Genomic DNA, 15,087 nt, shown 5'->3' on the forward strand with positions numbered 1-15,087 from the left:
ATCAAACTCCATATCGAATTTACAGATGATGTAATATTGTGTTCTGGTTTAGCATTCATCTGCTGGGTTGTGCATTTCTTTCTTTTTGTTGATTTTTAGGATATGTTTGTTTCGGAAAATTTTTAATATTATTTTTCATGTTTGGTTATCCATCAGAAAAGTTAAGAAAAAAAATATTAAATTATTGAGAGAGTCTTTTAAAAAGGAAAAAAATGTATGATTTCACCAAAATGGGAGTATGTATGACAACTGCTTTTAAAAATTTATACATAGCTTTGCTACTCAAAAAATTGTTCTTGATAAATTTGTTACTATATCTAAGTACATAATTCTCAAAAATACCTTGTTTGGAGAATAAAATTTCAATGATCAATTTTTTTTAAAATGTTTTCTATAGGTTCTATTGGAAATAATGGAAACAAACATGGGGAACAGATAACAAAATTGTTGGAAGAACAACTTTCACTTTTTTTTTCGCCCCTTGTACTTAGAAAGAAGAAAAATAAAGTTATTATTATTATTATAATTTCTCTGAATTTATTCTCTATTCAATATAATATTAAGAATTTGAAAATGTTTAATTATTAAAAAAATTTTAATTTATTTTCTTATTTATATGTTTTTAATAATTATATCATACTACTATCTAAAATTTCAAGCAAGGATTATTGTATGGTTGTAATAGACATGCATGAATATGAGTTGTTCTTGTCCTTTTAATTGATAAATTTATATGTTGAAAGGTCATTCCTTTCGTGTTTTGAATGAATCATGGGTCAATGATTGAAATAGATATTTTTATTTCTATAAATAATTATCATAATAGTACTCCATCACCCTATTGCTAATCTTACGTTTTAATCAATTTCTTTGTAATTTGATCCAATTGATCGATAAATTAAGAGACTAATAACCTTTACTTGATGAAAAAATAAAACGAAATCTTAACTAAAAAAATGAACATATTTTCTCATCATACTTCATCAATGCCAATATCTTATTGATGTGTCGGTGCAGAATAATGCTTTGAATATACTTAATCCTAAACCTACATTTTAATCCATTTATAAACAACGATTTATGCTATTGGTTTCACATGATGGCTACTAGGGTTTTGATTGAATTCAAACAAATAAAAACAAAAAAATAAAGAACAAATAGAAACATGGGGCAACAACAAAGAAACTACTTAAAAAATTGTTCTCAACCATGTGAGCTGGCAATGGCTCTTCCCTTTGTTTAAAGTTTAGGTCAACAAACCTTGGCCATTTCCATTGCACCTTTATCATCAAGGCATTTTAGGGGTTGGCATAAGCATCAAACAAAGACCATGCCCATTCATGAAATATTTTTATATTTGATTTAGTGTTATATATATATACAAAGGTAATACTAATCAAGCTAATTTCTTAAAAGTACTTCTTCATGCAAACCCTTATGTAAATACTTTCTTCTTTGAGGTTTTAAAACACATTTATATATCGGTTTTGTTTGAAAAAGCTTTTTGATTGCCAAAATGTCGTATTTAAAACTTAAATGTAACTTTTAAGAATATATGGATAATTCTCCGCTATTGGTTTCATATTTTCTAATATGATTTATCTATGTTTTGAAAAAGTAAGAAAAATCTTAGATTCCATCAAATGCAATATCATAGATACATTTTTATTTAATTAATATTTTAAAAATCTAAAATTTTCTTTATTTTAATAAAAATGTTTTTTAAATATAATTTACCAACTATAAAATCAATAAAAAAAAAAAAAAAAAAAAAACTTCTACTTCTACAATAATTTTTGAGTGTCAAAAACTTCTTCTCGAGGGAAATTTTCAGCATCAAAAGTCCTAAAAAACCTAAAAAATTGACTTGATGCTCTCAATTGTGGTTGTCCTTCCTATTTTTACAAATAATCATCCTTTATTTTTCATTTAAACGTTAAGACAAAAAAACAATTCTAATCATCCAAGTGGCAAAAGTCAACCAATCAAATTGATTTGAACTTAATACTACATATATATATATCAAGATAAGCTAGCTTAAGTTCCCTAACTTTTACAATTATTATCAGCATGTGATCCTACCAACTCAGAAACAGACATGTCTATATATGCACTCTTTCCCAAGCCAAGTCATTTCCATACTTCTTATCCTATGTATCACACAACCTATTCTTTAGTTGCAAGAACATGTAGATAAAATATACAAATACCCACCTCATTTCAATCTCAATCTCAAAGAAATATCCAGTCACCAATTGCCAGACTGTTGTTTTGATTCCACCACCAATTCCATTCCACATTCCTATTCAAATTCTCCAAAACCTCAGTATAAATACACCTTCATCCCCTGGTAAACTGCAACAAAGTTTCAAGGCCATGGCAAACCCAAGCCTCATTCTCCTCTCATCCTTCCTTCTCTCCCTCCTCCTCTCCTCTGCTTCTGCTCAACTCCGGCAGGATTTTTACAAGGACACATGCCCTAATGTTGAGTCTCTAGTTCGGTCTGCTGTCCAGAAGAAATTCCAGCAAACCTTTGTGACCGCCCCCGCCACTGTCCGCCTTTTCTTCCATGATTGCTTTGTTCGGGTTTGTATTAAAATGATACTTCTGTTAATGTCATTCAGCTTGATATATATTGTTGGTTCAGTATCATAGGCTATCACCCAACAACAATCAATATATGTTAAAGTTATTCAACTCCCAACGTTGAATCTCTATTTGATATATATATTGTTGGTTCAATACCTAATGGTTTTAACATAGAATCAGAGTCCAGGTTCTATCTGTTTAACCTCTCTATCTAGCTTAAGTTTTCAAGTCTATTAATAACTTAACTAATGACATCCATACATTACTATTATCCGAACTGTCTTAGTCTTTGTTTTTGCCTTCTTGTTATTAGGGTTGTGATGCATCAGTGATGCTAGCATCACCAAATGGTCGTGCAGAGAAGGATCATGGGGACGATATATCCCTGGCCGGAGATGGATTCGATACAGTGATTAAGGCCAAGGCAGCAGTTGACAGTGATCCTAAATGCACCAACAAAGTCTCATGTGCAGACATTCTTGCCTTGGCTACTAGAGATGTTGTAGCATTGGTACACCACCTTCTTTCTTTTATAAGTCTCTCTCTTTTATATAAGCTAACAAATACTAGAAGATTTTGACTCAACATTCTACCTATTTTATACTATTATTTTTTGAATATTAATTTAGGCATAGAAAGCTTAATAATGCTAAAAGCACATAACATGGTAACCACTACCATTATCCTATCTTCTCCCATTTGTGACTGACTACTATTTTTATAAACTCAACTCATCCTTGTGCACTTCACTTTAGGCTCTTCTTTGAAGTAGTCATAAAATGTTTATATAATAGTTAGCTTTAGGAGAGGAAAAACCTTAATATTAATGCTATCTTAAGAAATTTTAGTGCCATTGGATAAAAAGAAAAAATGAAATTATGAAATTTATAATTTTTTTCTTCTATACAATTGCCTCCAACCACTTACTAAGGTGCTAAGAAAAGATGGGAAGTGAAGCATTTCCTTGTTAAGGATCAATAGTATAACCTTGTTAGCTTGGTATATGTTGTAAGCCCAAATTTTAATAGTTTAAGTTTGTAGGAAAATTGGTAGCTTAATATGGTTTTAGAGCCTACTGCCTAAGTTAGGAAAGTTGGTAGCTTAATAAACCTAATAAAGAAACAGATACACAGCCTAAAAGCTTTGAATTTTTTACACAAAATTACATCTCATGCTACTTAATGAATTGTTTCGAGATTTTAGTGAAGAATTTTGAGAAGGCAACATTTTTTTTTTTGCCTGAGAAATTAATGATAGTAGGTGGAATCATAAATTGGAATGCAGGCAGGGGGGCCATCTTATAAAGTGGAACTGGGGAGAAGAGATGGAAGAATATCTACAAAAGCAAGTGTTCAGCATAAGCTGCCTCACCCTGATTTTAGCTTAGACCAGCTTAACACCATGTTTTCCTCTCATGGTCTCACCCAGAAAGATATGATTGCACTATCAGGTAAACTCTATTCATTATTTTATTTTATTTTTTATTGACATTTCTTCCATTTCTTCTTTTTGTTATCTTTTCCTTCGTACTAACCCTCAAAAACTTTCTAAAATTTAAATGGGTCCTATGCAGGTAAATAATAAGTTTTTTTTGGAATATTTCCTAACACAATGACATGTTACATAAGAGTGAAGATCAGTGTCAATCTGGCATCACTGATTTCTAAAACATTGTCTCCTTTGAAATTAGGTGCACACACAATTGGGTTCTCTCATTGCAGTCGCTTCTTCAAGAGAATCTACAGGTTCAGCAAGCAAAACAGAATTGACCCAACACTCAATGCAACCTATGCTCTGCAGCTGAGGCAGATGTGCCCAACAAGGGTGGACCCAAGAGTTGCCATTAACATGGACCCGACCACGCCTCAGACCTTTGACAATGCCTACTTCCAAAATCTTCAAAAGGGTATGGGTTTGTTCACCTCTGATCAGGCACTGTTTACAGACACAAGATCAAGGCCTACTGTGAACCAATTTGCAGCAAGCAATGCAGCTTTTGGGAGGGCTTTTGTGAGTGCTATCACTAAGCTTGGAAGAGTGGGGGTGAAGACTGGAAACCAAGGCGAGATTAGGCATGACTGCACCAGCGTGAACTAGAAGGAAGCCCATGATTCATTTTAGGAAGATTGTAGGGTTTTTCTTTTGGTTTCTAACTAAATTGCATTTGGTTTTTTCAAGTTTTGTCAGAACAATCAATAAGAGGGTTTGTCATCCTTCTGTAATATTTTAAGAAATTTGATTCTATGGATTGGATTGATCAATGCCAAACTCGGGTTTTAGTGTCTAAAGTTGTTGCTTGACAGTTTAGTATCACAGAATTAGGAGATTTCCAAACAACTGCACAATGCTTAGACAGCTTAAGTCACTTTGATGTTGTTAAGTCAACCTGACCTAACCGATCCATATGGAAAATTCCAGGCATGGTCTTGTATAGCTAGTGCTTTTCCTAGATTTGTACAAAATGGGCCATTAGGCCAAGTGCAGTTTCGTATTTCAACCCTATTGGCTAGCTGCTTAATACTAATAGATCACAAGGTCAAGGTGGAAATGTCATCCATCAGATTGGAGAAGTACAAATAAGTATCGCAGCACATACTAATCAGATTCTTTAGTGGTGTATAAAAGAAGAAACAAAATGATCAACCCGGAAGAGAAGAATACTGGAACTATGTGTTTCTGTACGCATACATGGTACCTGGCCTCTGCTATCACGAGCTCCAAGTACAACCAAATTGATAAACATAGTTCAAACAGGAATTCCATTGTGTTTCTTCTAGACCACATCGAAATAGCATGGACCCTACATGGATGCTGAAATGGGATTAGAATCCTGAATTGCTAACAGTTAAAAGAAGAAACACCATGAATTATCTCACCTCTTGAAGATTGAAAGAATTACCTCAATACTTACATTGCTCTTTTTCTTACATATTGAATGTGAACTAAGTCAGATTCATCCGAAATATGTACCTGAAATAATGCTTTTTTATTTTTTTCCAAACAAGTGGCTGTTCTCATGAAAAGAGATGGTAGACTACATTTCTAGATTCTTGCTTTACACTTACAACTGTTTTTTCATAGTATTTTATCCATCTATCAACTGGACAGCTGCAATGGCAGGTATCTTTTCCCTCAATTTTTGTGTTAGAGCCACCCGAACAGTCATAACCCCAGCTGCAGGTCCACTGAGCCGAACTTTGACGACATAATCGTTGATCTGAACAAGCTCGAGCACCCCACCACCTGTGCCAGCAAGGTATGGTCTAATCTCAGCAAGAACCTGAAAGACAAACCAACCTCAGCCATTGTTATCACAATTACATTTCATATTAACCATGAACACAGTATGAGATATCATAATTACAAAAATTCAGCTGGAGTACCATGAGAAAAAAAATATTTAATTATATTCAGACTAGAAAACTTTGCAAGCAAAGAGAAAATAAAAGGAAATAAGAAAGAGTGAAATTCAAATTTGATCTTAATAAATTTCTTCTCCACATTTACCTCAATTATCTTAACCCTTTTAAACAGAAAAGAGGAGTTTATAAATGCACAAAAATCTTTCTTTTTCTCTCTTATATTTTCTATTTTCTTGCTATGTCCCACTACAAACCAGACAGGATTTTCCTTCCCATCCCAAATGGAGCCCTATGGAAACAAGGGTGGAAACATTGGTAAGAAAATGATCAAATTAAATCACAAACAACCATTCGTGGTCTAAGAAAGTGCTATCCTCTGAGGCTACAGTTAAGTTCCTTCATCTCCAAACAACTAGGTAATATGATACTAATATGAAATCTGCTTCTTATTCACTTTGGATTGAAAATTTAGTATGGTTCCCCAAGAACTTTTGCTTTCTTAGTTTCCAGACAATTGTCCCCAAGACAGTCGAAAAAAAAATATTAGTAGGAAAGAGTCTATAAAACAGAAATTAACTCACTCATTTGTACTAGTTGTGAGATTACCGAATCTTCCAATGTTAAAAGTTTCATGCATATGAAATTCATCTTTTTCAAGGGGTTTGTAATTTCATTTGAAAATATATTCCAGAGTTTATTACATTATGTCTTTGTGCAACAAACAAAAGGAGCATGCATTAGAGAGATTCAATTGACTAACCTTCTCAACATTTTCCTCATTTAACTCCAGGCCAGTCTCTGTGTCGAGGATTTGTTCCACTGCCTCAATTTCTGGGATCTTGTCACGAAGTCTAGTTTCAATTCCCATCTTTAGTGTCATTGTTGAGCTTGGACAAGACCCACATGCTCCTTGTAGCTTTAGTACCACAACAAGGCCATCAATCTCATGTAGAGCCACATTTCCTCCATCAGCCATTAACCCAGGTCGCACCTCATCCAAGACCTTCTCAACATTTTCTTCAGTTAATGGAAAGACACAGCTCGGCAAAACCAAAATTCCTTCAAAATTAGAAATCACACCAACATCACAGCCCCGTCAAAACTTTCTCATTTATTCAGGTTGCATTGACATCTGTTTGGTCAATGAGAAAACTGAACAAAAATAAAAATGAAATAAAATTAAATATTGAATCTTATACTAAACCTAAGGTTTGTAAAAAAAATGAAAAACTTGCCTAAATAAGCCAAGTGGATGTCTTAGGTTAGTAGAGAAAAGGTTCTCAGTTTATCAGTACCAAAAATGAAGACTCTGAACACTCAAAATTTAATTTAATACATTGTCTCAGCAACAAAAGGATAATTCTGATAGGCCTCCCATACGTTTATGTGTATTCCAGAAAAGGGAAGAGAAGTGTACTACAAACTGGCAGTTAGTTGTAACAGTCCTTATACAGGCTGTGTAACAGTCTTGGTACAGGCTGGAATAGCTTAAATCGGAAAATATGGAATTAGTTAGGATAGCTAGCTGTTCTGTGAGTTTGGTGGGAGAGTATCAGTCTGGCCCTGTTCTTGAAATTCAATAATATCACTAATAAATTTTTTCTTCATCAGATACCTATCAAAGTCTTCTTGGATTGCCAAAAAGTCTGACAGAAGTAAGAAAAGAAATATTTCAGATTTCCAATCTCAGATAGCTCTAAAATCCAAATTTCACTTGTCCTTCTTGGCCCCCAGAAACAAGAAGAATGCACAGAAGAATAGAAACACTACCATCATGGCATGGATTTGCAGTTTCAAAATCAGTCTACATGATCTGGGGTTTACTTTAATGGACCAAATTTAACTTTTCCTCTATTTTCTTGTCATCCAAAAGAAGCAATGAAAAATGCAGAGAAAATAGAGCGATTATCATCATGGCATGAATTCATAGTTTCTAAATCATCTTAAATCATCTGGGTTTGCTCCAATGGACAAAATTTAACTTTTCCTCCATTTTCTTGACATCCAAATGCAGCATAAGAAAAATGTACAGGAAATAGAAAATTTACCCATCATGGCACGAAATTGTGGTTTCTAATTCAGCTAAAATCATCTGGGATTAATTGTGATAGCCCAAATTCATCTGGGGTTCCCTCTGATGGGCCAAATTTAACCCTAAACCCAGCAAATTATAGTTTAAAAACCGTAATATGATAAGATATAGAATTTTATTATCATATTACGGTTTTTAAACTATAAAATCATCTGGGATTTACTCAGATACACCAGGTTTCAAATTTCCCTCCAATTCTTGACACCCAAACGCACCACAATAAGGAAGCACCAGAAACAAATAGAAAATCTACCATCATCGCACACATTTGCAGTTCTAAAATCATCTGGGGTTCCCTCTGATCAACTTAAAAAACCAAAATTTTCTCGTCACTCACCTGCTCTTCTACTCTGCACTCGTCTGGAACAGCACCCAAGCAAGTGCCTGCTCTGAAACTGACCCCTCATAAAAGAGTTGTCCCTTGAAGAAAAAGCACTGCAATCCGAGATGGGCTTCTGAAGAAAAAGATAGAGAATATACCATTTCATTGGTCCAAATTCATCCTAAAAGGGGAAAAAAAAATTGAATATGGGGTTGAAGAGAGAACCTTGGAGATGGATAAATGGGAAGAAGGGATCCATAATGAAGAAGGGAAAGATGAGTTGACGTTGTTGGCTGCTGTGGATGGTGTGAATGCTGTGAAGCCCATTGTTTTTTCTGTCCTTTCTACTGATCAAAGGCAATGGAAACCCTAGTTTTTTCTGTCCTTTCTGCTGATCAAAGGCAATGAAAACCCATTTGAAGCCAACAGAAGTGGCTTCCAAATCTGCCAATCTCTGTTTTCTTATCCTCTTTTCAGTTATAGCAATAACTAGTCAGTCCTCAACCGTTGCACATGTTGACCCGACCCGGTGTTTGGGTGGGCAAATTATTATGCTTACAACCCACCTCTACTCTTAATAGGACAACTTTGGACAAACTTTAAACGTATAAGGCCAAGTTCTAAGAGTTAATAAAAAAAATCCAATTGAATTGGGCTTGGAATTATGCTTAAAGGAATTGGTCCACCTTATATTCAATTTTTTAAAACCATAATTTTATATAAATTTGGTTTAATCAATTTATTGTTTATAGTTTTTATTACTTTCTACGTATGTAAAATACTAACAAAGATTACCTAAATCTTGTAGATGCAAAAACTACAAGCATATCAACCACAAAAAAATCGATTGAATGAGAAAAAAAAAAAGTAAACAATTTTACGTAGTTTAGAAGCTATTAATTTTTTTAGACTTGTATCAACCAACATCTTACACTTATTTTTCACGTTTGTGACATAAGGTACCTTTGTGCTCCAAAATGGACCAACTTAGAACCATTGAGGCTTAGTGGTTTGAATTCTTAACCTCTATCTTTCCTTTTTGAGAGGATTTTTAAATTTTTTTTTGGTAAATCTTGATTTGAGAATTTAGGAAGTAGGACAAAATAATGATGTTTGTAAAAATTTTCAAGGCTCCTTTAAAAGTAGTTTTTTTTTTTTTTTTTTTTTTGTGAGAAAAGAAACAATATTAGACCTTATATTTTTAGTCTTTTAGTCAAGGAAAACTCTTTTTTTAGAAAAATAAAAAAAATTCGTGATTCTTTTTTAAAAAGTTGGGATAAAAATTGTGGGGTGCTTGAGTACTCCCAAAGATAGCGCTTGAGCACCATAGGACATGCTTGAGAATCCCTTATTGGATGTTCAAGGCATCCAATGTTATTTTTCTCTAATTTTGTGCAATTGTTTGTTCAATCACCTCATGTGCTTTCAAGTGCCCATTGCTCCGTCCAAGTTGAATTATGACTAAAACATGTATTTTATTATGTGATTACTTTGTTATATATTCAAACTCAAAAGTCTACTTACTTGAGCCCTCTTTGTAGAGTTTTCAATGCAACTATTGGTGTCATTGAATTTTCACCCCCCTCTCTCATTTTCCTCTTGTTCTATTTATTCCATCCTCTTCACATGTGTCATTTTTTTATTAGCCAAAATAATAACTAAAAGAATCTATCAACAATTTTTTATTTTATTTTTGTCTTTTGTGGAGTAAGAGTTATGATTGTAAGAGTTCGGGATCTTTGCCTTTACACAACACGTACCTTAGTTAGTCCACTTCATATATGAATGTGGGAGGTTCGTGATGATCTCTAGATCTACATGTACCTTAGCTCGTCCACTTCACTTGCCCCATTTTGTGCTTAGAAAAGACGCTTTGTTTTCTTCTCTTTTTTTGAGCAGGAAAGTACACAAGCTTTAACTTTTGTACTGGATGTTGTGTGTTGCCTCTGCTGACACATGGTAGGAGTAGCTTTCGTTGCATTAGGATTATTTAATGTTTTTTGAAAGAAGAGAAAGGAACTATCTCTTATGTTTTTGCCAATGGGCATGGGCCAACATTGTCTTTTGAGTTTCCTTACGACTCTTAATTTTTAGTTATTGTGCTCATTTTTTGCTACTCAAGAATTTGGAGAAAATAAGTTTCTTATCTCCTTGTTTATACGTGGTTCTACTCTTAGAAATACATGCTCTGTAGATTTAGTGAGTCTTTCGTTTTGTCATTTTCTCTATTTTATGATTTTCTTTTTGAAGTTCATGGCTTTCATTTAGAAGTTATGTGATTTTCATGATGCATTGCATTTCTTTAGTTGAGGTTCTACCCTCATTGCATATGGGTTTTTTTTTAGTTGTTTTTAACTATTCCTTTGTTTTTTTTTTTTTTTATCTCAATTGTTCTTAGTGCACAGGTTCATGTACTATGAATCTTTCCTTAATACTAATGGCTTTAGGGTGCTAAATCACTTTCTTTGTATAGGTTCATTATAGGTGGTACTCCTCTCTTAAATGTCTTTGTTAAATTCATCATAATCATTTGGATCTGCTTAGCTTGAATGAGAGTCAATAGAGCCTATTAAGGGTTAGGTTATATATTCCAATTTAGAGGTAAGTTCATATGATTTAGGTAGTGATGAGATGAGTTGCAAAATGACCAAAAGATGTGAACTTAACTTTTGGTGTACAGACAATACTCCTCAAGAGTACTCTTGTAAACCCTCCATTTTGTCCTCTTAGCACATGTCCTTTACAGCAACTCCCTGGCAGCCCATTATTACTCGCATAGCCTATCTGCTCTAAGCCACCTTTGGGACTATGGTTGAGGGATTTATCGAACTCTATTGCGACTCCTGGTAGCCCATTTAGACTTAGATACACTTAAGCACCACCCTAGGCCTACTTAGGCCCTTTAAGCCCATTAGGCACCATCCTAGGCCCATTTCGACACTTTAGGCCCGTTTAGGTAACCATAGGTCCATTTAGGTACACTTGGCCCATTAGGCATCACTTTAGACCCATTTAGACTTCGGTCCATTAGGCACCACCTTAGGCCCACTTAGACACTTTTCAAGGTTTAGTTTCACTTAGATTTGTTTTCTTGTTTTTTTTTCTTTATTTATTTATTTTGTTGATTGCTTTTAAGATTAAGTAAGTTTTGATTTATTATTGTTATTATTATTATTATTTGTATTTTGTTTATTTATTTTATTTTATAATTGCATGAAATGAGTTTTTATTTATTTATTTATTAAATCTAATAATTTCATGTTTATGCAGGAAACCTACCAAATGGACGACTATTGGAGCAAGTCTAGAAGGAAGAACTTTTTAGCGGATTCTTGAGAAACTGATTAGAAGGGATGTGAATTTTTTTTGGGAAAGGTGAATTACCAAAACGGTTTGGCCTGAAAAAAAAAAAAATAAAAATAAAAATGCAGCATGTATAGGGACGAAATGTGGGCTATGTTCAGAGAAGAGAGAGTTCTGGTGAGTTGTCTTCCCATGTTGGTGGAGTCAATAAGCGGAAAAAAGAGATCCTGGACTTGGAAAAGGAAAAGGAAAAGGATTTTTTAGCACGTGGAGAAGATGAATGAGAGGCGCGTGAAAGAATTGATCTCATTTTCGGGGAAGATACAGAACGAGTTTTTTTAAAAGGTATTGCGCTGATTTTGGGAGGAGACAGAGCGCTCTATAGAGAAAGGAAGGTGGCTGGTTTTGATATAGAAAGCACGTATAGGGAAAAGGAAAGAGTGAAGCGTGATGAAGGAAGGAGGATATTCTAGAGAGGACAGAGAGAATAGACTTTTTTTTCTGGGAGCTTTTTTTTGGTGGGAGGGAGATTCTTTTTTTGAGGTAAGAGGACGCATTGGAGAGAGGAAGGAGAAAAGAGGATCGACTGAGGTTTTCTGGAAAGGGGGAGCACTCTGCAAACAAAGGAAGAAGTTGCAGCCACACGGTGGTGGGAACACATACACAGGCCTGCCATCTACAGGGGAGTCCAGGGGAAATTCGCATCTTGGAGAAGAGAACCATCAGCCGGTTGAACACGGGTTTCTCGCTGAGAGTAGTCTACGCATCAAATCTTCATCTCCACGGGTTGCATTCATCATTAGTCCGCGCATCTGCTTTTCATCGAAACGGCTCCATATCAGGTTGCGGAGCATGATCTTACACTGCAAGTGTCACGGCTGCACCCTGCGCCATACCAGCCGCACATCTCCGGAAGCACCTTCAACACGCACCTCCACCTGAAGGAGATCCACTTACACGACTGCCACTTTGGGAAGAACAGTCCACGCACTTAGCCGCTGGGTAAGTTTGGTTTTTATGTTGTGTTGCTTTAAAAAAAATATAAAAGTCTGGTTTGATTCCTATTTAGATTATTATATTGGGTTGAATGTTTTATGGTCCAGTACGTTTTCTTTAATACGGCAACAAGAATACTACTTTTTGGTTTAATTGCTTTAGTTATTATATTTGGTGTACCATTTTCAATTTGGATTATTATATTGGGTGAGTGGGTTGATATGTTTATTAGCTTCAACATGTGTTTGTTTTAATATGGCAATACAATCTCACATTTGTTTAATTTTTTTTTATTCATCACGTTAAAGGTTAGTTTTAATGTATTATATTAAATTCATAAAATATGATTTTAGGTAGCTTTACTTGAAAAAAATAAATACATATTTTAATCTTTATTTGATGTGGTTTTGATTCATTTAATTATTGATTGTTTATTTATTCATTTGTAACCAATTTAATGCTTTGTAATTTATTTAATTATAATTAAAATTGATTCTATAGGTTAGAGATTTGGTTTTAAAAATCATTTTTGTTAGTTTTTTATTTTACTTTAGGTTTAAGCATTTTTATAATTTTAGTTCATTAATAAAATTGATTCTATATTTAAAAGTTCATGTCTTTAGTTTACTTTTGATTTAGTTTAATTCATCTATTTAGTTCAAATACATTTATAGTTTTAGTTCATTGATAAAATTGATGTTATGTTTGAAAGTTTGCGTGTTTAGGTTACTTTAATTTAATTTGATTCATTATAGTTAGTTTAGATATTTTTTATAGTTTAGTTCATTAATAAAAATTGATCCCATGTTTGAAAGTTTCAGTTTTTTTTTAGTTTGCTTTGATTTAATAATTTATATTCATTATTCTAGGTGTTTTTATAGTTTTAGTTATTAATAAGATTGATTTCATGTTTGGAAGTTCATATTTTTAGTATTCTTTGATTTAATTTGGTTCCTTTTAATTAGTTTATGTGTTTTTATAGTTTTATTTATTTATTGATAAAATTGATTCTTTATTTAAAAGTTCATGTTTTTAGTGTACTTTGATTTAATTTAATTCATCTATTTAGTTTAGACACTTTTATAATTTTTGGTTCATCAATAAAATTAATTTTATGCTTGAAAGTATATATCTTTAGTTTGCTTTGATTTAGTTTGGCTCATTTTAATTAGTTTAAGCACTTTTATAATTGTAGTTCATTAGTAAAATTAATTCTATGTTTGAAAGTTCATGTTTTTAGTTTAATTTAGTCAAAATCGTTTTAATTAGTTTAGGTACTTCTATAATTTTAGTTCTTTACCTGAATTGATCCATTTTTAGTTTTTGTTTCAAAATCATTAATGTTAGATCCTGATCACCCTTATCTAAATTTATATGCTTTTAAAATCCTAGCGGTTAGTTCATGAATCGATACCTTGTTAGTTTGTCTAATCTAGAATGCTTTGCTTGTTGCTTTACTGATCCTTCACTTAATTTGATTTCTTTTTCTGAGGCTTTTGGAAACTCATGAAGATTAGCCTCCATTCTCACCTTCAATTTTCTTGGTTGTCAAAAATTCTACTTTGTGATTCTGTTCTCTTTTGTTTTGCTTGGTATTTTGATTCATACACTTTATTGCTTTCAAATTAATTTCTTTTTATTTTTAAAATACAACACTATTCTCAAAATCTCATTTTCCTTAAAAATCCATTTCAAAAATTCGTTTAGAGTTCTTAGGATCAAAATCTCATTTTTTAAAATAATGTGCAACCATGTTTTGATTGGTTCACATCTTTCAAATAAAATTAGAGTTTTGAATAAAACACGAATCAAAGCTTGTGGTCCCAAATAAATGGGATAATTCTAGGCTAAATTCGTGTATATCAATTGGGGAATTGGTGAAACCCCTACATAAGAAAATCTTTTCAAAATTTATTTTTGTTGCCACATTTGACACTTGTTGAAATCATGTCTATCTATTTTTTTTAGGAATTATATACAAGATGTATGTGATAATTGATGATTGTGTATACTTTGATCACTTTTGCTATACTAATTAGATAACGAGCATGCTAGGATTTATATATTTTATTATTTGTTATCTAACCCCTTACAACTTGAGGAAGCATGTTACAAATTATCTATGCTATCCAGGTATGTCCTCTATCACCTACTTTCTGAATTCTGTGAATATGCTTGTCATTGTGAAATAATGCTTATGTCTAATAATGCTTGAGTGTTCTGATATACATGTTTCATTGTTTGATTATTTCTAATAAAATACATGCTGGATGATATATTGTTTAAATTAACCATCAATGTTTTATGATAGCGCTTGAGAAGCGGTCCGGGTACGCATCTTAACCTTCCTTTATTATGATTTGATCTTGTTTGGCATGCTATTTTTTTTTTGGAACCACCTAGCTTACTTAGGTATCCATAAT

The 15,087-nt window shown here is 33.1% G+C and overlaps 2 protein-coding genes across 6 annotated transcripts; one reads left to right on the forward strand and one right to left on the reverse strand.

The window, feature by feature from the left end:
* The first annotated feature begins 2,178 nt into the window (after positions 1-2,178).
* Positions 2,179-4,877, forward strand: LOC117925656 (peroxidase 16). The gene is made up of 4 exons (XM_034844721.1): positions 2,179-2,586; positions 2,903-3,100; positions 3,874-4,039; positions 4,280-4,877. Exons 1-4 carry the CDS (start codon positions 2,377-2,379, stop codon positions 4,684-4,686), a joined length of 981 nt encoding a protein of 326 aa, XP_034700612.1. The 5' UTR covers positions 2,179-2,376; the 3' UTR covers positions 4,687-4,877.
* Positions 4,878-5,113: 236 nt separating this feature from the next.
* LOC117925658 (nifU-like protein 3, chloroplastic) lies at positions 5,114-8,820 on the reverse strand. Of its 5 annotated transcripts, none has more exons than XR_004653009.1 (6): positions 8,591-8,820; positions 8,381-8,498; positions 6,712-7,010; positions 5,655-5,869; positions 5,501-5,559; positions 5,114-5,389 (listed from the first exon to the last, which is right to left on the reverse strand). XR_004653009.1 is itself a non-coding variant. In XM_034844722.1 (5 exons), exons 1-4 carry the CDS (start codon positions 8,690-8,692, stop codon positions 5,675-5,677), a joined length of 714 nt encoding a protein of 237 aa, XP_034700613.1. In that variant the 5' UTR covers positions 8,693-8,820; the 3' UTR covers positions 5,476-5,559; positions 5,655-5,674. The 5 variants fall into 5 exon arrangements, 1 of the variants encoding a protein (XP_034700613.1); XR_004653008.1 differs by having other exon boundaries at positions 5,114-5,400; XR_004653006.1 differs by having other exon boundaries at positions 5,489-5,559.
* Between the last annotated feature and the right edge of the window lie 6,267 nt (positions 8,821-15,087).

Source organism: Vitis riparia, chromosome 11, assembly GCF_004353265.1.
Source record: "Vitis riparia cultivar Riparia Gloire de Montpellier isolate 1030 chromosome 11, EGFV_Vit.rip_1.0, whole genome shotgun sequence".
NCBI classification, from domain to species: Eukaryota; Viridiplantae; Streptophyta; class Magnoliopsida; order Vitales; family Vitaceae; genus Vitis; species Vitis riparia.